The 26,818-nt window shown below is 41.3% G+C and overlaps 1 protein-coding gene across 5 annotated transcripts; it reads right to left on the bottom strand.

The window, feature by feature from the left end:
- Positions 1–64: 64 nt before the first annotated feature.
- Positions 65–24,525, bottom strand: LOC129714186 (THAP domain-containing protein 5-like). 5 transcript variants are annotated; one of them, XM_055663702.1, is made up of 4 exons: positions 24,260–24,525; positions 17,429–17,621; positions 12,150–13,256; positions 65–299 (listed from the first exon to the last, which is right to left on the bottom strand). In XM_055663702.1, exons 1-4 carry the CDS (start codon positions 24,340–24,342, stop codon positions 288–290), a joined length of 1,395 nt encoding a protein of 464 aa, XP_055519677.1. In that variant the 5' UTR covers positions 24,343–24,525; the 3' UTR covers positions 65–287. The 5 variants fall into 5 exon arrangements, with proteins under 5 accessions (XP_055519677.1, XP_055519675.1, XP_055519676.1 ...); XM_055663700.1 differs by lacking the exon at positions 65–299 and adding an exon at positions 6,168–6,432 and having other exon boundaries at positions 17,474–17,621; positions 24,260–24,520; XM_055663701.1 differs by lacking the exon at positions 65–299 and adding an exon at positions 6,168–6,432 and having other exon boundaries at positions 12,150–13,253; positions 17,474–17,621; positions 24,260–24,519.
- Positions 24,526–26,818: the final 2,293 nt, after the last annotated feature.

The raw sequence follows: 26,818 nt of genomic DNA, 5'->3' as shown, positions 1-26,818 counted from the left end.
ACCGCCTCCCGAGCGAACGAGGTTGCCACAAGGAGTAAACAAAAAACATGTCAGGATTTGATTTTTTTTTTAATCGCGTTGCAAACGTAGTCCCACATCCACGATCGACTGGTCTCTCCACCTCCTCCATCCCGCCCACATGCAGGCTTGCTCGCCCGCACAACTGTGCAGCCAAACTTTTTTTTAAAATATCCGTGTAAGGCAAGAGAGTTTGAGCTGCCAGCAAAACGTTTCTTTCTCGAGATATGGTGGTGGTGTTGGCCAAACTCAACCCTTCCAGTTCAGTTTCACACCTCTGCCTGTAGTGATAGAAACAGGAGAGATTAAGAATTAATAATCGCATTCAGGCTTTCGCAATCTCTGTCACTCGCCAGTCGCACTCTGATCACGAGGTGTACTGAGAACAACATAGCCAACGTTAAGTTTAACTTTTTCCGAAGGTGAAATGTATGTAATTTATTATCCAAACGAGGTTATGGTATTCACTTAAAATTCAAAAGTTGTTTCTATGATAATCAAAAATAGGCTAAAACCATAAGTTGTGGTAAATTTGTAATCTTATTTGGACACAACGTGCTGGAGTAACTCAGCAGATCAGACATAATCTCTGGAGAACAAGGATAGATGACGCTTCGGATCCTATTTCAGTTCTCTCCCCCCCCCCCCCGACTCGAAATGTCACCTGTCCATGTTCTCCAGAGACGCTGTTAATCCAGCACGTTGTGTCCTTTTGTTTATTAACCAGCATCTGCAGCTCGTTGTTTCTACATTATAATCATATTTTGTCGTGCAGAAAAGGCAATTATGATAAAATGTACTTTGCTCACTATAACACTATTGAAATTACAGCTATTCCAGAAAAGTGTCAATGATGGATTTCCAGCAGTTTTTGTCTTTCTTTCAGATTTCCTTCAAATGCTTATTGTTTTTGCATTTCAGTTGCACTTCACCTTTGAAACACTAGAAACTACTGCTGTAATCTGGCCATAAAAGATCACCACAACATAATTCCCCAGATTACCAGCATCAATCCAAAATCCCATCTCACCGAAAAAGTATGTTTTTGTCATTTTGGCAATTAAGGTTAACTGGAATTGCATAATGGGAAAGATAGATGTTAAAATTCCAGAATGCTAAAATAAATACAAATTTTGTTTCAATGAAAATCAATATCCTTTAATAGATATTAAATATATCTGAATTGTAAAATCCAATATTGTTTTCGTTCTTCACCATTCAGGATGCAGCAGAGTAGTTTTTTTTAAAATGAGTCACTATGCTTTAGTAGTAAAAAAATTATACATCTTTAATTCCCTGGGAGGTGGCCATCCTGACTCCAGCTCATTGCAGGCACCATATCCTTATTTCTTTACATTACTCTAACTGCTCCCCCTTTCCATTTTTAAATTGAATATATTCACATTTAGCAATTCCAAAGTGAATAAGCAGCCATCAAATACGGGATCTTAACCAACCATTGTTTTATCAAAGATAGACACAAAAAGCTGGAGTAACTCAGTGGGACAGGCAGCATCTCTGGAGAGAATGGGTGATGTTTTGGGTCGAGACCCTTCTTCAGACAAGTATGCAACACAGTAAAAATAGCTGAGCAAAATTGTCACTTTGTCCAGCCATTCAAGAATTTGTCAATGTTGACAGCTAATATGCAGGATGGAAAGCAGTAGTCATCAACAGAAAGTTTAAGAAGGAACTGCAGATGCTGGAAAATCGAAGGTAGACAAAAATGCTGGAGCAATTCAGCAGGTGAGGCAACATCTATGGAGCAAAGGAAATAGGCAACCCTTCGAGTCTCAACCCTCAGCCGCTGAGTTTCTCCAGCATTTTTGTCTACCTTCTGTCATCAACAGAAAGGTTGGGAATGAACATAAAATACAAAGTAAATAAACTGCTGCAAGGGCTCAGCAAGTTGGGCAGTATCTGTGTATCAAAACGAACAGATGACACTTTGGGTCGGGACCCTCCTTCAAGCAGTTAGCTTTTTGCTCAAGATTCTTCAAAGATACCGTCAAAACACACGGTAGTGGTTGGTTTAAAAGCAACAAATCATTTTAAATTCACAATATGACAGATATAAAGCACTTCGGGAATAATGGAACATAAAACATATATAAATATTCTCAACACAATGTTGTTAATTCAATATAGTTGTTTTAGGACATTGATACTTAACTCTTGTTCAGGTCAATTGTACAGTGCTTAGTATAAATAAATGAATTCCTTAAGATGGGAACATTTTCCTCTGAATCTGAATATTGCGAATCCAACTAAATGCCACAATGTTGGATTAATTTAGAAATACACTACAAAAAAGAAATGCATAAAAGCATTTTTATAGTACATTTGATGCATTTTACATCCAATCAAGAACTTTGAAAGTATTCCTGCCTCAATTAAGTAGGCAAGGCAGATGATTCATACTCGGGAGGGGGAAAAAAAAAAATCACACAAAAAGAGAGTTGTGAATCTGGCAGTGGAGGCCAATTCACAGGATGCTTTCAAGAGGGAGTTAGATTTAGCTCTTAGGGCTAAAGGAATCAAGGGATATGGGGAAAAAGCAGGAACGGGGTACTGATTTTAGATGATCAGCCATGATCATATTGATTGGTAGTGCTGGCTCAAGGGGCCGAACGGCCTACTCCTGCACCTATTTTTCAGTTTCTCTCCCCTCTCCTGGCTTGCTTTCCTCCCTCCCTCTCCCCCCCCAATCTGTCTGAAGAAGGATCCCGACTTGAAACGTCACCATATCCTTATTTCTTTACATTACCCTAACTGCTCCCCCTTTCCATTTTTAAATTGAATATATTCACATTTAGCAATTCCAAAGTGAATAAGCAGCCATCAAATACAGGATCTTAACCACACAAAAAGATGTGAGGATGCTCTTAACTATTTAAAAAAAATTAATGCCAAGAATAAACATTGGGCAAGACCATGATCAACTCCTTTCCGATATTCAAAATAACACCACGGGATTTTTCAACACTGTCGAACAAAATAAGTGAGAGCCCTAGTTTAATGATGCACCCAAAGGACAGCATTTCCATCAAAACAGAATTTTGTCCATACTGTACCAGTCTGTCTACGTTAATTTAATCAGATCAAGTCTTTGACTTCTGACTCAGAAAACAATTTAGTTGAGGCTGAATGAAGTGCCATTTCTTCCATCACCAGATCGAGTGAAACGTTGTTTGTCCAAATACTTTAAAGAAATATTACAATGATTCCACTGGAATGCTCTGCCTATTAGCTTAAAGATAACAAGCATTAATCTATTCTCCCCTCCCCTTTGCCCCAACTGGACTCCCACCTATTTTTCCCCCTACTTTCCTTGCTCTGGCATCAGAATTCACAACTTTTCCATCCGTCTGTCCCACACCTGCTTTTATCTCTGGCCTTTGTTCCATCCATCTGCCTATCAAAACCCTCCCTTGTCTGTGATAAATCTATTACTTGCCATCCTTTGTCCTGCCAAGAAATGGTGTTGGTAAACCGTTGGGACTGAAGGCCGATAAATCCCCAGGGCCTGATGGTCTGCATCCCAGAGTACTAGAAATCGTGGATGCATTGATCATTTTCCAATGTTCTCTCGACTCTGGATCAGTTCCTGTGGACTGGAGGGTAGCCAATGTAACCCCATTTTTTAAGTAATAAGGGAGAGAGAAAACTGAATTATAGACCAGTTAGCCTTACATCGATAGTGGGGAAGATGCTTGAATCGATTGTTAAAGATGTTATAGCAGCACGTTTTGAAAGCAGTGACAGGATCGGTCAAAGTCAGCATGGATTTATGAAGGGGAAATCATGCTTGACTAATCTTCTGGAATTTTTTGAGAATGTAACAAGTAGAATGGATAAGGGAGAGCCAGTGGATGTGATGTATCTGGACTTTCAAAAAGCCTTTGACAAGGTCCCACACAAGAGACTAGTGTGCAAAATTAGAACACATGGTATTGGGGGTAGGCATGGATAGAGAACTGGTCAGACAGGAAGCAAAGAGTAGGAATTAACGGGTCCTTTTCAGAATGGCAGGCAGTGACTAGTGGGGTGCCTCAAGGCTCAGGGCCCTGGTGAGACTGGACCTGATGTACTGTGTGCAATTTTGGTCTCCGAATTTGAGAAAGGACATTGTTGCTCTTGCGGGAGTGCAGCGTAGGTTCACCAGGTTAATTGCCAGGATGGCGGGACTGACATGATGAAAGAATGGGTTGACTGGGCTTGTATTCACTGGAATTTAGAAGGGTGAGAGTGGATCTTATAGAAACATATATAATTCTTAAAGGATTGGACAGGCTAGATGCAGGAAAAATGTTCCCGATGTTGGGGGAGTTCAGAACCAGGGGTCACGGATTACGAATAAGGGGTAAGCCATTTAGGACTGAGATGAGGAAAGACTTCTTCACCCAGAGAGTTGTGAATCTGTGGAATTCTCTGCCACAGAAGGCAGTGGAGGCCAATTCACAGGATGCTTTCAAGAGGGAGTTAGATTTAGCTCTTAGGGCTAAAGGAATCAAGGGATATGGGAAAAAAGCAGGAACAGGGTACTGATTTTAGATGATCAGCCATGATCATATTGATTGGCAGTGCTGGCTCAAGGGGCCAAACGGCCTACTCCTGCACCTATTTTTCAGTTTCTCTCCTCTCTCCTGGCTTTCTTCCCTCCCTCTCCCCTCTCCCCCCCAATCTGTCTGAAGAAGGATCCCGACTTGAAACGTCACCTATCCATGTTCTTCAGAGATGCTGCCTGACCCGCTGAGTTACTTTTTGGCCTCTTATCATTTCCATGGTGGAGCTCTATAGTCAAGCTTCTTCCTGACTTTCCAGCAGTAGTCAGTGAATACCATTCACAATAGTTCTCTCTATCTCCACCTTCTGGATTACTGCAGCAACCTGCTTGACATGTTTTACTCTCCTCTCATGAATCAGATACAAAATCTTGACCATCTGTTGGAGTAAGCAAAGCCTTAAATGTCTCAAAATGCAGAATGTCCTTTGACATTTTATAATCAATCTAGAAGTTTAAAAAAATAATTTGTGTAATCCAGGAATCGCGTTAATTTTCACACACTTTCCCCGTAAACAACACGATAGTCATTTCAGTTAAAAATTATTTAGGCTACCACAGAAAGATTCTTAGCTCTACTTTAGAAAGTACCATGCAATGTTTTACAAGCATCTGTGAAGACAGCTCTAATAGTATATCCAGGAGTCTGTATTTAACAGTACAGTACTGGAATGTCAACATCGATTATATACTTAAGTTTATAGCATGGAAGCTGAATCCACTACCTTCTGGCCAGGTTACAATACGACCACTGGGGCATAGTTGACAATAACAGGAAAAAGAGCATTGTTCTTCTTTCATACGTTTCTTCTCTTACCTCTATCCAAGAACACATTAATCTTTCCTGGGGCAGTTATACTACCTACTTCAAACTTTAGAGATACAGCGCAGAAAAAAGGCCCTTCACCCACCAAATCTGCACTGACCAGCGATCATCCCGTACACTAACACTATCCTACACACCAGGGACAATATACAGAAACCAATTAACCTACAAACCTGGGAAGTTATCTCCTAGTGAAAATAATTATTTGTAACCAACAGGATCAAAAATATTTATCATTAAGGCTCGCATTTAAAAAGCACTTGAACAGGTACATGGGTAGAAATGCTTTAGAGGGATATGGGCCAAACATGGGCAACTGGGACTGGCTTATGTAGGGCAACTTGATTACCATGGACGAGTTTGGTCGAAGGGCTTATTACCATGCTGTATGGCTATGACTCTTTGAATGTCTGCTTGAGCAAGCACCAGGAAGAAATTCTGATCTTTGATGAAGAGCAAGGGATAAAAACTCGTAAAGATAAATAAAGCAAGCAGAATTTTTAAATGGTAGGAACAAGCAATTCAGCTGATTAAACAGGTTGCTTTTCATATTGTGCGTTAAGTTTTCACGGTTAGATGTTTGAAGTGTAGCCCTCCGAACTGTTGTTAGTATATTGATCACACAATAGCACATAAATGGTAGCTCCCAAAGATTTCTTAACTTGATGAACATTAAAGCACATCGCTCTACATCTGGTCAAGATCATCGTCAAACCACTACTGCAGCTGAATTAAGAAAAACTAATAACAGAGAAATGGTAGAAATAAAAAAATAATTTAATCTTTTCATTTAAAAAAAAAACAGGCATTTTCACGAATGAATGACAAACAAACAAACATGCAACAACTGTTGCAGTGATTAGTAAGCAGGTATTCTTGAAGCTGTAAACTTTCTTCAAAGAACATCGTCATCATCTTCAATTGGTGACTCCTGAAGTGTATAAATCAGATTGCCATTGTCTTCACAAATAACCATGACCGTATTGGAGGGATTAATAACCTGAGCATTTGTCTGTGAGCAAGTCTGAAAATTACAACAACAAACAATGATTAGGCATAAAAGAACACAACTTCTTAACGCCATTATGACAGTGAAGTACAGCTTTTAAAATGTGTACTTTTTTTTTCAAATTTAAGTTTAACCTTGCGAGATCCTCCCACAAATGTCCAGGAGAGTAATAAAATTCATAAAGTTACACTGTCATGGTACACAAACTAAAATATTTTATTTTATTATTCTGGCATAGTACTGCAGGTTAACAAAGCTAGCACTTTAAAAATGATCTCATGATAGCTTGATGCACTAAAAATCTAGACAGAAACTAACAAAACACATACTCACATTCTCAGCCCTGCTTCCTAAGGCAGAGAATGAAGAAAGATCCTTTCACAAAATTAATCCAAAGCTGGAATCATGTTTTCATCTTTCTCATTAGTTAACAAGTGTATGGTTAATGATCTGTCCCTTATATTAGACATAAAAATTATTTGCTTTTTAAAAAGTAAATTTAAATCCCTGCTATCCCTTTCAATCCCTTGTAGATCGTCCACTCTTGGCACCCTATATTAATTTGTGAGATAATCCTGAAACAGTTCTATTTCATAGAACAAAACTGTTATTTCAAGATTGGATGTCATTCTTCAGAGGCCCAGCTCTCAAATGCAAGCTTTGGATTTAAAAAAAAATCCCTGTTATGCAATATCTTAAGGTCAAAATGCTCCATATAAAATTTTAAAGTCTCGATTCTCCCTGCAATGTAACATCTGGACAATTATCACCGTGACTGCAACCAAAGTTGTTCCACAATGTAAAGGACCTCAATCATGGGTGCAGTACGTCTTGGAAAGAAGTGATCAGCAGCTTTTCCAGGATGAGTGTTGAGGCTATACCTGTTCACTACGTACACAATTGATTTGGAAAAGGGGAGTGAAACCTGGTAGCAACAGAACAAACCAATTAAACGTGGATTGTTTTATCGGATTAAAGAATTCGACTGAAGGGTGGCAAACGTTTTCATGTAGAAAAGTGTAAAAGGTTAAAACATTTGGAATAATGCTTAACAGTGACATGATTATTTTCTGCGGAACATAATAGATGATTTGAACACATGGGTGGATACAGTAGCCTCAGCTTACAGTACTGTAGAGAAAGAAAACAAATTGATTCCAAATTTCGTAAGTCTGTAACTGTAATAGCGTGTACAGATTGGAACGTTGTGTTATGAGAAAGCTACCAAGCTTTCTCATCACACTAGAACATAGGATTATGAGTTCAACCCATCAACCTTCTTCTACTGAGCATTAATATCGTGAGTTTAGTAAACAAGGTGTAGCTCCCCTTGTTTTATCACCTCCTCTCATATTATCATATCATATACTCCCCTTGTTTTATCATCTCCTCTCATATTCATTGGAAAACATTATCAGTCTCGGATTCAAAATTATTCACGGAGTTAGTATTCATCACTGTGTGAGGAAGTTCCCATGTGTGTTCTATTTTTTGTGTGAATTTGCCCTCTTTAATCCACTAATTTAAAAAAAAAACAGAACTTTATTTACGTCTATAATCCAGAGAATACTACTTTTCATTCATATAACTCCTCTAATTTAATTCTTAGATCTTTGGAGACATTTTGGTGACTCTGTGGTATGCTTAGTCCAATGTTTTTGTAGAGGACAGAATGAAGGATACTTAAACAAATAATATCAATGGACCACCTAAATTGAGAGCAAGTGGAGGAATTGTAACTGTATATGCAAGAGATGCTCAGGGCTGATTTTACAAAGGTAATCAAAAATATGTTATCACTGAATAGAGCAGGAATATTACGAGGATCAAGACTGATGTAAGGATCTCCACCCGAAACGTCACCCATTCCTTCTCTCCAGAGATGCTCCCTGTCCTGCTGAGTTACTCCAGCATTTTCTGTCTGTTTTCTTTATTTTATGATCCCTGAATTCAATTGCTCCAACGTTGATGATGTGCTAAACTCTTGAATTCCACTCTCAATTTCTATTTCCTTCTTTATGATGCATGCTAATGTTCATGGTAAGCATTTTGTCATCTAACAGTTAACATTTTCACATTTTATACACAATAAGAATGCAATGCAAAGAATGCAATGTAAAGAAAATCTGGGAGCAAGAAAGACAGCTATAAAATCAATTTAAAACTAATAGGTATATGTGAAATGAATTCTAGTCAATATGCATACCTCAAAAAATATACATGAAGAAACTCACACCTACCTTAACCCTACATTAAGTCCTCATGGTATACCTCATGGTCAGGCATCAAGGTACTCGAGCTACATCAAGGTAAGGCTTTGAACAACTACTGTGTATAGATCCCAAATGTATGATGATATTGCTCAAAGTTTGTGCAGTTCTTGCTATCAGGAATACGATTTCCTCAAACCCTCACCTCAATTACTCTCCCTCTCTGACAGCAATTTATAGTTTCAAAAATGCATTGGAATTTGAATATGCAATCAACTCTACTAGCCAACGTAGCGAATGATAAAACCAAAATTTTAAAAATTACATTGATGTTTATATAAGCAGGAAATGTCCTGACTGAGATAGTACCATCAAATCTTAAATGGGCACAACTTTGATACAAACTCTAGCTCAAATGTTTAGTTTCAAAATATGAAGCATCACCTTCTAGCACTTCCCATCAAATGTGCTTCCATTAACTGTAAGTGAAATAAGGCAATCTAATATAGAAAATTAGTGAGAACCATTTAAATTGCATTCAATAGAATTTAAATTAAAACAAAATATTAAAGTCAAAACAAACATAACCCTGTGCTTCAGTGCAATTTTCAGATTTATTTTATTTTGTTAAACTTAAGATTCTCTCTTGGAATGAAGACAAATATAAACTAGCATTTAAATGTAGTACAATATCCGAAACAGTGTTACTGGGTATAATTTTAAGAAAGCAACATGGTCATTGAGGTAAATTTTAAGGAAATGAAAAGACAAATATTTATTGTAGGTATTATTAAATTTAGGGTCTGGCAGCTGAGGTGTTGCTAATCATGGGAAGCCACATTTAAAGAAATTTGGAGGCTCTCGGAGGGTCAATCAGCCCCTGTGGAAAGAGCAAGTTAATTTATCATGTTAGGGCCTTTCAACAGAACTGGGTAAGAGAGAAAACAAGTTGCTTTACAGGAGTAGAGAAAGTAGGGGAAGAATAAGTAGACAAAGGAAATATTGCTCATAGGGTGAAACACGATGAGTTAATGTCGCAGTAGGAGCAGCAATTAGGATGAGATAATGATGCTTCTATGACTGTGCAATATGTTACTAATATCAAGGTTGTTGGCATGCCCAGCAGATCAGACTTAAAAAATAAAAACACAGTCAAAATGATAAACGGCAGATATGGCCAATTCTGATACAAACTGAAAGAATATGTGTGTTACCAAACGTTGGAGAATTTGATATTGAGTTTAGGAGGTTGTGGCATGCCAAGATGGAAGATGGAGGTGTTGTTCCTCAGGGAAGTATTTGTAACATTGCAAGCGGTGACTGACGGATAGATCAATTTGGGAATGGTGTGATGCCACGCAAGGCTGCAGGCCCGGATGCAGTACAGGGAAGGGTACTAAAGGACTGTGCGGCGGAGGTATTCACGAGAATCTTCAATCTATCTCTATCTCTGGCAACGGTCCCCAAGTGCCTGAAAACAGCCACCATAGTGCCGGTGCCGAAAAAGTCCAAAGTCACCAACTTGAACGACTACCGCCCGGTTGCCCCAACTCCAATCCCAATGAAGTGCTTCGAAAGGCTGGTCCTCTACCATATCAAATCCAGCATCCCTGCCTCACTGGACTCTCATCAATTTGCATACAGGGCAAACAGATCAACAGAGGATGCCATCTCTCTGGCTCTTCACACTGTCCTGACTCACCTGGACAGACAGGGCTTGTACGTGAGGATGCTTTTCGTTGACTATAGCTCTGCATTCAATACGGTCATCCCCACCAAGCTCACCACCAAACTCCACCAGCTAGGCCTCAGCTCGCCGATATGCGATTGAACTTTCTGACGGAGCGACCGCAGGCAGTGAGACTGGGCCCGCACCTGTCCTCCACTATCACCCTGAGCACCGGCACACCACAGGGCTGTGTACTAAGCCCCATGCTCTACTCCCTCTTCACTCACGACTGTGTTCCTGCATTCGACACCAACACCACCGTGAAGTTTGCAGACGACACAACAGTGATTGGGCTGATCACCAACGGTGATGAAATAAAATACAGGGCGGAGGTGCAGAACCTGGCGGACTGGTGCACACGTAACAACTTGTCACTAAACACCTCCAAGACCAAGGAGCTGATTATTGACTTCAGGAGGTCCCACAATGGAGAATACGCCCCAATCGCCATTTACGGGGAAAGTGTGGAGAGAGTGTCCAGCTTTAAGTTCCTGGGCACTCACATTTCAGAGGACCTCGCGTGGTCCACCATCACTGCTGCGCTGGTCAAGAAGGCACAGCAATGACTGTTCTTCCTGAGGACATTAAAAAAGACTGGTCTGCCCCAACAGCTGCTGACAACGTTCTACCGTTGCACCACAGAGAGCATATTAACGTATGGCATCTCTGTGTGGTATCTCAGTTGCACGGAGGCGGAGAGGAGAGCTCTTCAGCGCGTCGTCCACAGAGCGCAGAGGATCATTGGGACAGAGCTACCAGCCTTGGAGGGCATCTACCACACACGGTGCCTCAGGAAGGCTGTCAGCATCCATAAAGACTCATCACACCCCTGTAACGGACTGTTTGAACTACTTCCCTCCGGCAGACGTTACAAGGCCTTCTACGCCCGAACCTCCAGACTCAGAAACAGCTTTATTCCAACAGCTATAGCGGCTCTGAACCGGCCCTGCTGAGTGCCCACCACCCCCCATGGACTGTCTCCCTCGGATGGTCACGACACACAGCTTATTTATTTATTTTACTTTTCTTTTTCATTGGTTGGAGCTGCATACTAAATCTCGTTGCACTGACGTGCAATGACAATAAAGATATTATTATTATTATTATTATAATTAATTAAACATGACTCCTACAGGGTGAACTTGGGTGCTCACAATCTGTGTTTGGTTTATCTGATGTTGAGGAAGCTACATTGTGAACACTGAATGTAGTGCTTTACATTGGAGGAACTGCAATTGATTCAGTGCTTCACCTGGAAAGACTGTTTGGGTCCCCGAATGTGGGAATGGAACAAGTGCTAGATGGATATGGAAGAGCTGTTTGAGTCCCTTTACAAAAACTCGTAACTGGCAAGAAAATCGTGTTTTAAAAGTTACATTTTTTAGAACAAATGTTTGTTAGTTTATACATTTGAACTGTATTGAACTGTTCTTATGTAAGTTACAACCAAATTTCTAAACAAGTTTCTAAACACACCAAACTTTTATGAAGGGTTAAAAATAAGATACTAGCCAGGAAACGGATGAGATTGCAGATGCTAGAATCTTGAGCAAAACACAAAGTGCCGGAGAAACTCAGTGTGTCAGGCAGTACCTGTGGAAAGAATGGGCAGGCAACATTTGCGTCGGGACCCTTCAACAGCCTCTTCTTAGGGCTAGCCAGGAGAACAGATAGTGAACTAGTCTCTCACTTTATCACTACTACGTACTTGATTTTGCAACTTTTATCAACCGTGATGGCACTGCATGCTGTTACTTAGGACTCTCAATAAGCCTAAATTTAATTCCACCTACCATCTCCATTATTTTTAACTTCTCCTCTGAAATAACATTCTCCTTTTTCAGTTGGTCCACAAGATTTTCCATGGCTTTCAGCCGGGCTGAATTTCTCCTCTCTCGCTGCTGTATAACTTTTACTTTTTTCTGCAGGGTAGCAACAATCTCTTCAAGTTGTTCAATGGTGAGATCGTTTTTGTGATACGAATGTTCATCTTGTACTTCCTGCGTATCATTTTGTGTGGTCAAGACCGTTTCTGCCTCTGCAATAACTGGTGCAGGAGGGGTAGCTGTGTGGTTCTGGTCAACTGGTGGAGTTGAGATAATTGGCATAATGAGTGTAGAGGGCAACGTTACTTCTGTTTGAAAAGTAGAGACAGCTTTCAATGGCTCAGCTGCAGCAGTCAGTAATTGAGATGTCTGAGAAGACAGGTTTGTGGGTGATAACACTTGTGAAGTTGAATCTACAGCTAAAGCAGTAACATTCTTAAAAGCAGATGTTACAATGGTTGAAAGTTCTGGTGTTGGAAGGTCTTGCTGGATGGCTGACAATGTCTCAACATTTTGCTGGTCTTGTTCCGGTAATACTATTTCTATTAATGTTAACTCAGATTCTGAATCATCACATGTTTGCATCGGCGTAAACTGTAAAGTTTTGACAGATGGCATTATTGCAGTAATTCCTTCGGTTTCAATTGATGCCAACGTTGATGCAAGTTGCACAGTTTCAATTGCTGCAACATTTTCAAATGGTAACACTGACTGCTCTTCTAGTAAAGTATGAGATGGTCCATCTTTATTCATCTGAAGTGGTTTAAAATAATTCACTACCTCATTTGATAAAGCTGTGGTAGATGGTGTAATAGTTTCAGATATACATTTGTCACAAGGATCCACAGAGGACATGACAACCTTATCAAACTCAATTATTGATGCAGATGCAGTTACCTCAGTTAAACAAGTCGATTCTGATGACATGGTTAGGACTGTGAGTGCTTTTGAATCAGGAGACTGGACTGGAACAGTTTGCTCTTGCTGCAGCAGTTCTTCTTCATTGGTTTGAGCTTCCAACCTCTTTTTTTGCCGTTTATTTCCATTTGATCGAGCAACAGCTTTCCTTTTCTGCTGAAAGGTTTCATTTAAGAGATAGAACTTGTTAAAAATTCAATTTCAAATGTTTAATTTTAAAGTAATAAATAACAAAACCCACTAAACAAAAAAACACAGCAACAATGTTATATGTGTACCTAGAGTACAGTAACTATCACAAAAGTCACTGGCACATACAATAACAATTGGCTGTAATTTGTCCAATAATAAGAATTCTTCAAAAATAGATTGGTAGGTATTTAAAACTATATTTTAAAAGAAAATTGCATAAGCTGCCTTCAAGACCCAATTGACGTGGGCAAAGCATGGCAGAATATGATACCATGGACCAGAACTTCTAAGTTGGATGACTATATGTGTTATGTTTACTAATCTCTTCCAAAAGATGACTTTTATTTATCTGCCCCTTTTTATGACTTCAGGACCCAAGGAATTTTATATAGAAAAATAAATGTTCTTTTCTCTTGAAGTATAGCTACTGTTATATTGGTGGGCGTGCAGTCTGCAAAAGATCAATGCTTCTCAATTATAAATATAATATGGTGGAAAAATTGGAACATGATTCAAGCAGAACGTCCTTTGCCTTGTAATAGATTTGAACATGCACCATCTTAGCTCATAAATGAAGAATGACTATTTAATAGAAACATTAAAAAAAAGTAGAATTTAAACTAATAGAGGTTGTGGAAATTGATTTTGACTCACAGCTGTAGTGTTATGGATTCTCTGACTCAATGGTAGCAGAGGCAGAAACCCTTTATACACATACACTTGGATGGGCGTACAAGGCTACAGATCAAGAACTGGAAGGCGAGGTTGTAGAAGCTAGGAACTGCAGATGCTTGTTTACATGAAAGGACACAATTGCTGAAGCAACTCAGCAGGTCTGGCAGCATCTCTGGAGGGCATGGATAGGCGAAGTATCAGGTTGGGACCCTTCTTCAGACTCGTGTCGATTAGGAGAGCAACAGAAATCACGGAGTGAGAGAGAGTCTCACAGAACTCGTTGGACAAAGCAGGAGAATCTCTTCAAAGTAGGCATGCCTTGAGGAGAACCTCCTCTGCTTAAATCTGATGAAGGGTCCCAAATCAAAGCATCACCTATCCATGTTCTCCAGAGATGCTGCCTGACCTGCTGAGTTACTCCATTACATTATGTCCTTTTGGAAAGTTAGATGATTTGGCTGATGTGGAGCTGGATACAATGCATTTCCTGCAAGTATATTTCTGTAATTAATATTGTTCAAAGTGTTTTACTTTGATGTGGTCACATTATTACATAGACAAATGTTAGTCAGGGTACCTGGAGAACATCTCTACAATTACCAAGATTGTGCCGTTGAATCTTACAGAGGGCTTTTGAACCTACCACCTCTATGGAGCCAAAAAAGCAGGGCAACTGAACTAAGCCAGGTGGAACTGTACTCAAGTGTGAAAGTGTGTTTCTTCAAAAGGAACATAGAGAAACAATATAATTTAGTATTAGAACGTTTTAAAATATGATTTCAAACATTAACCAACCAGCCATGATCCAGATTAATGAAGGAGAATGTTAGGAGGAGGTAATTTAGCATGCCTTCTTCACCACTTTATCTATCCATGCTGCTATCTCAGGTTGGACATACCTCGAATGTTCCCTATGTTTCTCAATACCTCCGAGGACTCTATCATTCAATGAGTCTGTCCTACTTTAAGTTTACCTTAAGCGCACCATATTGCTCTTAGCTGGATTAAACTGCATCTGCCAATGCGCTGCCCGTATTATCAATTGATCAATATCATTCTCTAACTTGGGACTATCCTCTTCACTATCAACACTGCCGATTTTCTGATTTGAGATAACTTACTTTTTCTGATTACCTTCTGATTTACAAAGCATCCAGCAACAAGCGAAAAAGACTTGGCTGGTACAATCAATTATCATGACCACTTATTAGTTCCTATTAGAATAAGGCATTTATTTTCAGCAAACTGTTGCCAGAGATGGCACAGAAAGAGACCACTGTATATTATTGGACAATCAAATGCAGGAAAAGAAGTCTAAATAGCAGAATGTCAGAGAACAGCTTGTAGACTTATAGTAAAACACCATGCATTCACCAGAAAAGTGAAACAAATTGAAAATAATGGAAACAGTCAGCTGTTAGGCAACATCTGGGCAGGTAATTGAATATTTCAGTTTAATTGTCAATGACTGGTTGGAAATGCTAACTCTCTCTCCACAACTGCTGCCCTACTTGGTCAATATAGAGTATTTTGTGTTTTCTATCAATTTGCAGATCTGTTCTTATAGGACATACAAATTATTATATTCAACAGCCACCGTGTGACAATCTCAATGTATTAAACTTCATACCATTTTAATTACACTATAAGCTATACCACTTTGAAACAAAGGACACAAATGAACCAGCATAGATTAAAATACCATACTCGTGTGCTTTGTTAATTCAAGTCAGTATTTAATTCAGTATGGGAAAATGCAAGTAAAATGATAATTTCCTAGATCAATGAATGAACCATGACGGTAGAAACACTCCTAGGTGAGGTTCACCCCATCTTTAGACAGATCTGATGCTTGGTACCATCAGGTTCTGGTACAATCTCACACATTCGTAATACAGAATGGAACAAGTCATCTCCAAAATTTTAGCTGGCCATTTTTTCTGGAAGAGTTGTGAATCGGGTTGGTAACCTGTCCATTTAAAAAAGAAATGAAAATACTTTGTGTCTCTCACCTTAGAAGAAAATAATATCTTTGTTGTTGATAGAGTAAATTGACATGGTATGTTCAAGTGAGCATGCAATTAAGACAAATCTGCATCAGACCATGGAATAACTTCCAGAATAGCTAAGCTGCAATGGAAGTGACTATTCACCTCAATTTGAAACAGTTTTCACTGTTGAAATAAAAAAAATTTTTAGTTGCAAGGGTGCGACCAGTAATGAGCTTGGCTAATCTCAACTCATGAAGGCATCACAATATGCATAAAATATGTCAGTGATTCACTGTTCCATCTCTTAAGATTCACACAGCAAGGAAACAGGCCCCTCGGCCCAACTTGTCCTTGCCGACCAAGATGCCCCATCAATACTAATCCCATCTGCCCATGTTTGGCCCACATCTCTCCAAACCTTTCCTATCCATGTACCTGTCCACATAGCTTTTATGTTCTCTTCTTCAGAGCCTCAACCTGATGGCTTTCTTCAGAATTTGTGCATTCCAGAGTAAATGCAATTTATAAAGTCATGCTTTAAATAATCTTGCAGGCCACAAAATTGTATTTGAAAAAATATGAATATCATACGTGACAGCGTTCACATGTTTGGGTTGAGATAGCTTAACCTGGCTTTGAATGCTTCTTCAATTGTAGCTTGAATCCATTTGATTATCAAAACATCACAACAAAGAACTGTAGATGCTAGTTTACACAAAAACACACAAAGTGCTCGAGTAACTCAGCAGGTCAGGCTGCATCTCTGAAGAACATGGTTAGGAGATGTTTCGGGTCAGGACTGCAGAAGGATCCAACCCAAAACATCATCGATCCATGTTGTACAGAGATGTTGCCTTGAGTTACTCCAGCATTTTGTGCCCTTTTTATTGTCTTATATTCTATAACTGATTCTCTAACAAATCCTTTATATGCAAAAATATGATATTTAATATAACATTTATCCAAGTCTAAGGTTACTAATTCTTGAGCACCTTTTAGACTGCAGCTTTCATTTAGTGGTCGGCCAGATTTTTTGTAAAATACACTTCACTCTCTGCACGTGGAGATAAATGGAAATGCCAGTTCACACTGACCAGAGGAACGTTAGGAAACAGTTAAGATTCAACATCAGTGACAAGCCAGACAGGACAACAACAGCAATTTTCCTTTCCAATGGATAAAGTTGGGTTTTTAAACTCTTACTGGCAGAAGTTACTTTTATGTCCAACCTTAATAAATAAAATAATTCAAATCTCAATTAATAATGGGACGTTAATTCCCAATTTCTGTCATTCACCTTAAACTGTTACATCTTCACTATTTTAGATCATCTCTCTTTTTTGATACACTAGAGGTTGGTTGCACCACTCATTACATTTGAAGCAATGTCAGATTTAGTTCCAGTATTAATCCACTTTCGGGGCATGTAAATATGGCAGAATAATCCAAACCTATTGAGACTAAACGTACCGTAGGCTGCTCCGGAAAAGAAAAAATTGTAGGTTTGGCACCTGCCTTCAAGTATCGTGTCCCCCACCTCCATTCAAAGCTTTCAGGAGTGAAATGTTCACTGCAGATGTACTGGTACTGGGATGGAACCCATTTCTCCCTTTTCATATTTGAAAGCCATTGCGCGAGTCTTTCTTTGTCATTCGATGGAAACCTCAATCAAAACAAAAAAGTTGCTTCTGTGAGACTCAAAAAAAAGACATTGGGCTCTTTCTGTTACTGTAGGTAATAGCTTATTCAGAGCACTTGTCTTTTGTAACATTTTCATTAATTCTACTGCACTCACTCTCAAGACGTCTCAAGTACACTGTTGTTTTCATTAATAAATTAAGGATTTCTCCATGATTCATCCAATCTAGTTGTCAATTAAGTTACCAGCTCAAAAGCGGTGTGAATACTTAAAAGACTGTGTGTTTTACTCCTCTCATGGAGTATTGTACTCCCCTCGTGGAGGAATGGAAGCTACCATTTTTAAAATTGTGATGTGTTAAATAAAGTGATTTGACCATTTCTTTTGAGTGGAGATTCAATACAAAAGGACCCAGCAATTTAAAATCTTCACAATATCAGCAAAAAGAATTAAATAAAATTTCATTTTTGAGATGGTTGTCAGATTAACTACTGCTTTATCATGGGAAAGAGAGGCTCATATCAATAATTAATAAATTAAATAGAATAAATAAAATGAGAAAATTGCATAATTATTTAGACAGAGATGGCAGGAGAATGCGGTTGAGAGGGAAAAAATAGATCAGCCATGATCGAATGGCGGAGCAGACTCAATGGGCCGAAATGGCCTAATTCGGCTCTTATGTCTGATGGAACTTACGAAAAGAATGTAGGGAAAAGTACTGCGTGTAATTGTACTCTAGCATTGAAATAGTCTGCTACTCATAATTTAAGGCAAGCTCATAAATTAACTTTTCAGTGCTTCACAGCCGTTATCCATCAGCAAAGTAATCTATGCAGGATTTAATGATAAAAATATTGGAAAATAAACTGCAATGTAGCACAAAATATACCATACATCAAATGTGTGCAACTGAGGTTTACATGGATTTATTCACAAGTTCAGAAGAAACCAAATGGTGCAACATCTATTCCCTACAATCACACTAATATATCTAGTGCAGACATTCCCAGATAGGGAAATGAAGAACTACACAACATCTATATATAATATTAAAACTGTGTGTGTGTCTGGCTGTGTGTGTTTTTGACTTGTGGCTGCCAGCCTTTGATTCATTGCCACGCCAACACCCGACCCACAAACCCCCTGATTTTTTCCATTTCGGTAAAGATTTCACTTTTCATTCCAAGTATCCACTCGTCATTAAATTTTGTTGTGCTTATGTACACATTTTTAATAAAATCCTTCCCCCCACCCCACCACCTTCTAATTTTGTCGCCTCCTGCTGGCCAGCGACTATAATGGCTGCTGGCGCCCGCATCTCGCCTCAAAGACGCCATTTAAAAACAGCCGCACTGCTGAGTGCTGGAATCTTATGTTCAGCAACGGCTTGAGTTGGAGGACCACGTCTCCCGTGGGGGCTACGGGTAGGGAACGGCTGCGTTGGGGTCTAGTAATCAATAAAAATGACATGATTTATTCATCATGGAGATGTACACAGCCTAAACTTTCCAAAGTGCTTAATGGACAAATAATTAAGTTTGAAATGCAAATCATTGTCATAAAAGGCAACAGTTAATGTATCTCTGCAAGGGCGTCTCAGCAGCAAAACACAGCCAATGAATTAAGTATCCATGTAATCTGCTTTAGTGACATTGGTCAGGACGCCAGAGAACTATGCTGTTCTTATGAAATCTAGAGGATTTCTGCAGCTCCTGCAGCTTCAACAGAATAGTACTTCACATCTTATTTCCTCATCCCAATGAATTCTGAACCTAACACTGTTCTTGTCAACTGCGCCCCCAAACATATTAGGGTCATAAAGTCATACAGTACGGAAACAGGCCCTTCTGCCCAACTTGCCCATGCCAACCAAGATACCCCATCTACACTAGTCCCATCTGCCTGTATTTGGCCCTCTAAACTTTCCCTAACTTTCCCAATTCTCCTGCCTTCGCCCCATGTGTCTATCCAAATGTCTTTTAAATGTTGTTTTAGGATCTGCATCAACTACCTCCTCTGGCAGTGCATTCCATTATCCATCACCCTCTGTGTGAAAAAATTGCCACTCAGATTCCTATATAATATTTCCCATCACTTAAAGCAATGTCCCCAGGTTCGTGATTCCCAAACTCTAGGTAAAAGACTGTGCATTTACCCTTTCTATTCCCCTCATTATCTTATCATTATCTCTCTAAGATCACACCTCATCCTCCTGCACTCAAAGGAATAAAGTCTAGCCTGCTCAACCTCTAACTATAGTTCAGGACCTCAAGTCCTGGCACCATCCTCGTAAATCTTCCAGCAAACAACATCCTTCCTATTGCACGGTGACCAAAACTGAACACGATACTCAAAATACGGCCTCACCAATGCCTTGTACAACTGTAACATAACATTCCAACTTCTAGACTCAATACCCTGACTGAAGGCCAATTACATTGGAACAAAGTCTACAGTCAAATTGTGGACTTGTCTTCAAAATCTAGACACTCTTGACAGGCTTGGAAGAAATTAGCATGGTTTTATGCAGAGAAGACCACATCTCACAAATCTGCTTACATTTTCTGGGGAGGTGATTTGCAGGTGGATATCATTTATGTGGACGTTAATAAGGCTTCTGACAAGGTCCTACATGGTAGGCTGTTCCAGAACATTAAGGCGCACCAAGGGGTGTTAAGAAATTGGATCCAGAACTAGCTTGGTGGTAAAGAAGCAGTGATGATGAATATTTAAGAAGGAACTGCAGATGCTGGAAAATCAAAGGTAGACAAAAATGCTGGAGAAACTCAGCGGGTAAAGCAGCATCAATGGAGCGAAAGAAATAGGCAACGTTTCGGGTCGAGACCCTTTTTCAGATGAAGATGGATAAGTGTTTTTCTGACTAGAGTGGAGTTGAATTTAATTTATTGTCATGTGCACCAAGGTATAGTGAAAATCTTTTGTTGCATGCTAACCAGTCAGTGGAAAGATTATGATTACAATGGAACCGTTTGCAACAAAGATGGCAGTCTAAGAATATGCCAGGACATAGATCAGCTGGAGAGGTGGGCGAAGCAGGGGCAGATGGAATTTAATCCAGACAAATGTGAGGTAATGCACTCAGAGAGATCAAATTCTGGCAGGACATGGGCATGGCAGGTACCCTGAGAGCGTTGATGTAATAGCTATACCTTGGTGTGCGTCTATAGCCCCAAAAATTGTGACACAAATGGATAGGGTGGTGAAAAAGCACTTGGTATGCTTGGCTTCATTGGTTGAAGTAATGGATATTAGAATCTAATATAAAAGGAACTGCAGATGCTAGTTTACAAAAAAAGACACAAAATGCTGGAATAACTCAATGGGACAGGCAGCATCTCTGGCAAAGATGGATAGGAGATATTTTAGGTCAGGATTCTTCTTCAGACTGATTGTTTGTGGGGGGGGGGGGGGGGGGGGGGGGGGGAGAAACCCTTCCCACCTTCCTCCACTAAGTCAACAATCAGTTTCACAGTTCACAATGACGTATCCCTCTTAGGATCACACTGCCCCTAACAACAATTGCCGTCACCCATCCATTTTTCACAGCAGATATTGCCTAACCCGCAGATTTAGTTCAGCATATTTCTGTCTATCAATGAATAGCGATGTTGTGTTGTGATTGTATCAATGGTTAGACTATACCGAGTGCTGTGTACAGTTCCACTCACTGTACTACATGAAGGATGTGGTAGCTATAGAGGGAGGCAGAAAAGACTCACCAGGCTGTTGAGTTCATAAATTCATATGTGATTGGAGCAGAATTAGGCCATTCAGCCCATCAAGTCTACTCATGGCCTATCTATCTATCTATCTATCTATCTATCTATCCTAATCACTATCTATCTATCTATCCTAATCACAATTTTCCTGCCTCCCCCCCATAACCCCTACACCTGTGACTGGGATTGTAGACTGCAGTAAAAAGGAGAGATTGGATAGAGTGGATTTATTCGCACTGGATCATTGGAATGACTTTACTGAGGTTTACAAAGTCTCTGAGGTACTTAGATGGTCAGAATCTTTTCGCACAGAGCAGGGAAGTCAAGAACCAGAGGATACAGGTTAAAGGCGAGAGACACCTATGGAGATCCAAACAATAGGTTTTTCATAGAGAATGGTGAATATCTTAAACAAACTGGCAAGGTGGTATAGGCAGATATTATTACAATGTTTAAAAAGCATTTGGATACGTCTTAGAAAGGCACAGAGGGATATGTGCAGATGGAATTCATGTAGACAGGCATCAAAGTTGGCACAGAGAGGGTGGGCCCAAAAGGGCCCACATCAGTGCTGTACATTTCTATGATTTTTTTTTCTAACCAGTGATTCATCAGTAATGTGTCTCTTCTTATCCAAAGGAGTTTGAAGGAAGAATCAAAGATTTACTACTTCCAGAACACTTCACTCAGTGTAAGCCCTCTAGAGTAAAACCACATTTCCAACATAGACAATGCATCAACCCAATGCATACTCAACAAGATCACAGAGTTATTGTGGTTGAATGATATTGGTGAAGGAGTAAATATAGCAAAACTCCAATTATCCAGCATGCGATCGGAAATCCCAATGATCTGGCATCTGGCTCACTTATCAGTCAAAATGTGTCGGAAGGAACTGGAGATGCTGGTTTAAACTGCAGATAGACACAAAATGCTTGAGTAACTCAGCGGGACAGGCAGCATCTCTGGAGAGAAGGAATGGGTGACGTTTTGGGTTGAGACCTCAGTCGAGGCCGCTGATTTACTCGAGCATTTTGTGTCGTTGGGTTTATGCCAAATGCACAAGGGAAGGTACAGGGACATTGAAAACCCCACTTGCAGTAGCACAACAGGCAAAAAGACTCAAACAAACACGCAATAACATTAGTTATACATGAATTTTACAACAGTGAAAAGAAAATGACAGTGTAAATAAACCATGACAATAGTGTGCGACACAAGTAGAACAATTAGTTTAGGAATGCGAGGCAGAACTCCATTGGAGCATGCGGCCAGACCTGGGGTCCAGAGCACAGCTGAGGTCAGAGTGCAGAGTGCGATGCCAGGGTCGCAGCTAGAGCTCCAGGGGTCAGGAATAGAGCCACACAGCACAGGCCCTTTGGCCCAACTCATCCATGCCAAATAAGATGCCCCATCTAAACTAGTCCCATTTGTCACGTTTGACCCATATCTCTGTAAAACCTCCCAATGAACCACGTGTGTATTTGAGACCAATGCTTTCATATTTTTATCTCCGTCTATAATAACTAGGTTCTCTGAAAATATCAGAACTGTATGGCCAATATAATACCTCAGACTTAAAGGTTACAGGATGGCACATAAAGCATGCAACTCTTGTGTACTTATTCTGGTCTACAATCTTGCATTCTTATACTTAGTATGATTCTTGCTATACCTGATGGATAGTAGAGTTGCCACTGAACTGGATGCAAAAATAATTTCACTGTGCTCAGATATATGTGACAATTGAACCACTGAGTGTGGATATTATTAGCAACATCCAATAGCCCAGGGAACCGGCCAGTTTGACACTAAAACCCCACGATGCCAGATTATCGGATGGCCGCCCTCTGTTAGAGGGGACGAATGGGCTGCTGCTGCTGTCCTGATGGGGCTGGTCTGGCGGGAGAGTAGCGGATTTGCCCTCCACTCCCACCCGCTCACATCCACACATCCTCAACCACCCCCACCCACACACACCCATGCCCTCACACGACACCTCACCCACACACCCTCACCCACATCCACTCTCACACCCATATCCACTCACCTTCACCCCCACTCACACACCCCACCGACCTCCGCACACTCTCACCCACACCAACACCTACTCACTTCACCCACCCTCACACTCTCATCCACATCGTTTGTTTGCTATGTCGCTCTTCCAGGGAGATGCTAAATGCATTTCGTTGTCTCTGTACTGTACACTGACAATGACAATTAAAATTGAATCTGAATCTGACATCCACTCTCACACCCACCCTCACACGACACCTCACCCACACACCCTCACCCACATCCACTCTCACACCCATATCCACTCACCTTCACCCCCACTCACACACCCCACCGACCTCCGCACACTCTCACCCACCCTCACACTCTCATCCACATCCACTCTCACACCCACCCTCATTCGCTCACACTCACCTTCACACACCCTCACACTCTCACCCACACCTACTCACTTCACCCACCCTCATACTCTCATCCACATCCACTCTCACACCCATCCTCACCCACTCACTTCACCCACCCACATTCACTCACACTCACCTTCACACACCATCAACCATTTCACACCCAACCCACTCACACTCACCCACGTCCTCAACCACCTCATATCCATACACCGATCACACCCTAATGCAGACCCGCCCCAACACACCCACCCTTAGCCTCACACACATCCACCCTCACCCACTCACCTTCACACACCCTCACCCTCGTCCATACTCACACCAACCCACACCCCCTCACGCGCACTCACACCCACGCTCGCCCTCAGCCACCTCATATCCATACACCGATCACACCCTCATCCAGACCCCGCCCCACACACCCATCCTCACCCCCACCCACCGGTGTCCGGTCGGGGCCGGGACCGAGACCAGGCCCAGGCCCGAGGCCACTCACTTGTAGAAGCTGATCCTCCTGTTGTCCGCCGCCAGCTGTCCCGCGTGCCGCGTGCACTCCCTCACCGCGCAGTTCTTGGGCATGGCGCGCACGGCCAACGGCTTCCCCTTCACCTTCAAGTTCAAAATCAAATTCAAAATCAAACCCCCAAACTCCAACGGCCAGACTCCGGCGACGCACGAGCGCGCGCGCGGAAACCCCGCTCCGGCTACTCCTCTCACGTGACTCCCGTCACAATGCCGGATGCCAGTATCAAATATGGCGGCGCCCAACCTGGCGTGTGGCCTGCTCAGATCAGATTCAGATTCAATTTTAATTGTCATTGTCAGTGTACAGTACAGAGACAACGAAATGCTCGCAATCTTTGTTCCACTGATCGCCAGGTGGCTGCATGCAACAAACAAAATTCACCTTTTTCAAAAAATTGCATCAGATACCTCCATCCAGTTCGTTATTTTACCATGTTCAACAACACCAGTAGATAGAGTGGTGAAGAAGACATATGGTATGTTTACCTTCATTGATGTAGCAATGTTACAAAATGTTGAGATTTAAAAAATCAAGTCTGCAATGTATCCCATCAGATAAAGCATAAAAATAAGTTTAATTTGACACCTAATTCACTTTCATATCTTCAGTATTAAAAAAGTTATGGCCATTTTCATACTCGGAAATTATCATCTTGTTCCCTATTGCTTTTCCATTGACTTACCACAAAAGTTGTGATCGAGGACAGTTAAAAGCCCATAACTTTCTTAAAAACACAGTCTTGGCATGGATGAATTGGGCTGCAGGGGCAGTTTTTGTGCTGCATGACTCTATTTCCTACTGAGGGCCCTGTGTCACCAGCACCTTCCAATTCCAGATGCTTTTGTCCCTCTTGAATGATCTGGGCTGTTTTACCTCCCTGGCAAGATATCCAATAAAGCAGGTTGCTTTTTTGCAATCATATAAAATGTATTCAACGAGCAAGATACAAATAATATTTTATGTGTACATTTCTTAGTAATCTTGTTTCAGCGAGCAATTATGATTATGGAACTCTAATCCAGTTAGGGAATGTTAATTGCTTTGATATAGTTTAACAACAGATAAATCAGGTGAAAGGGTGAATTCTTCTTCCAAGGCCAGTCTCTGTCTCTGCCAGGATGCATCTTTTGCATCTTCCTCTTGTTCACCCATTTTGGAAAAGTGGGGAGAATAGGGAGATGGAAAATTAATGGGGGAATAAGATTGCTCCATAAAGTTACATGGATTCAATGGACTGATATGGCCTTGTTTTGCACCGCATGAAAATTGACATACTTGATGACTCCCTTCTCCCTGTGCAGTCCTTACCTTGGTATGACCAATGTGAGAGGGTCAAAGTTGACAGGGATGTTTGGAGCAGATTTTTTTTTACACAGAGAGTGGTGGGTGCTTGCAACACGCTGCCAGGAGTGGTACTGGAAGCAGATATAGTGGTGCTGTTTAAAAGGCTTTTAGGAAGGGATGTAGAAAGTGCGGGGTCGGGGCTGAAGATGGATCACTGTCTCATCCTAAATCATCCTAGTTTGCTTATCCTTTTCTGGTAACATCTCAGTTTTTGTTATTTTTTGTTGGGGGGTGTGTGTGGGGGGGTGCGGGTGGGGTGGGAGGAAGGGAGGGGTAACTTTTAAATCTCTCCCTGCACGGGAGACCCGACCTTTTCTTGTCGGGTCTCCGTTGTCGTTGGGGCTGCAACGAGGAGCGGCCTCCAACAGGAGAAGACCGGGGACTCTGGTGCCGACGACTCACCGTCACCGTCGCGGAGCTGGCCGAGTCCGGAGAGGGTGGAGCGGTGGTGGAGCGCTGCTGCTGCTGCTGCTGCGGCCCGACCTCCGGAGATTCGGAGGCTGCAACTGCGGGTCTGGCGGACGGCGGCACCGGGAGCCCGCGGGTCCCTGGAGGGAGACCGTTTTTCAGGGCTCTCACAACGGTGACTTCTCCCGCCCGAGTTGCGGGGTCGAAGAGCTCCTGGTGCGGGGCCTTACAGCACCGCCCCGCGCGGCTTGGAATGGCCGCGGGACTCTGCGAGCGCACGCCGGGGGCTCTAACATCAAGACCCGGTGTGCGACCTCGCACCACCCGGCGTGGCTTTAATGGCCGCGGGACAATCGCCATCGCCAGCCGGGGGCTTTGACTTTGACTCTGACATCGGGGGGGGGGGAGAGAGTGCAGTGGAGAGATAAGTTTTTTTGGCCTTCCATCACAGCGATGTGATGGATGTTTATGTAAATTATGTTGTGTCTTGGGTCTATTTGTTTGTAATGTATGGCTGCAGAAACGGCATTTCGTTTGGACCTCAAGGGGTCCAAATGACAATTAAATTGAATCTTGAAACTTGAATCTTGAATCTTGAATCTTGAATCATTTCTGGCATAAATCCAGACCGAAACATTATTTATTTATTTTTCCAAAGAATCCACCAACAATTTATTATTGTGGAGGTTTAGGGCTTGGCTGGGGCAGTAAATGTTTGCTTTGAGTTTTATTAAGTCATAATGCAAAGTACATCTACTTTATGATCCAATAATTACT

This window comes from Leucoraja erinacea, chromosome 38 (genome assembly GCF_028641065.1).
Source record: "Leucoraja erinacea ecotype New England chromosome 38, Leri_hhj_1, whole genome shotgun sequence".
In the NCBI taxonomy this organism is placed as follows: Eukaryota; Metazoa; Chordata; class Chondrichthyes; order Rajiformes; family Rajidae; genus Leucoraja; species Leucoraja erinaceus.
This window is presented reverse-complemented; position numbering and strand designations above follow the sequence as displayed.

Bases quoted from the DNA above. Each gene is read 5' to 3' on its own strand.
- LOC129714186 (XM_055663698.1), bottom strand. From the start codon at position 24,342: ATGCCCAAGAACTGCGCGGTGAGGGAGTGCACGCGGCACGCGGGACAG. The intron at 13,257-17,428 runs GTACGTTTAGTC...GAAACCTTTCAG, and splicing joins CTTTTCCGGAGCAGCCTACG to CAGAAAAGGAAAGCTGTTGC. The intron at 6,433-12,149 runs GTAGGTGGAATT...TGTAATTTTCAG, and splicing joins AGTTAAAAATAATGGAGATG to ACTTGCTCACAGACAAATGC.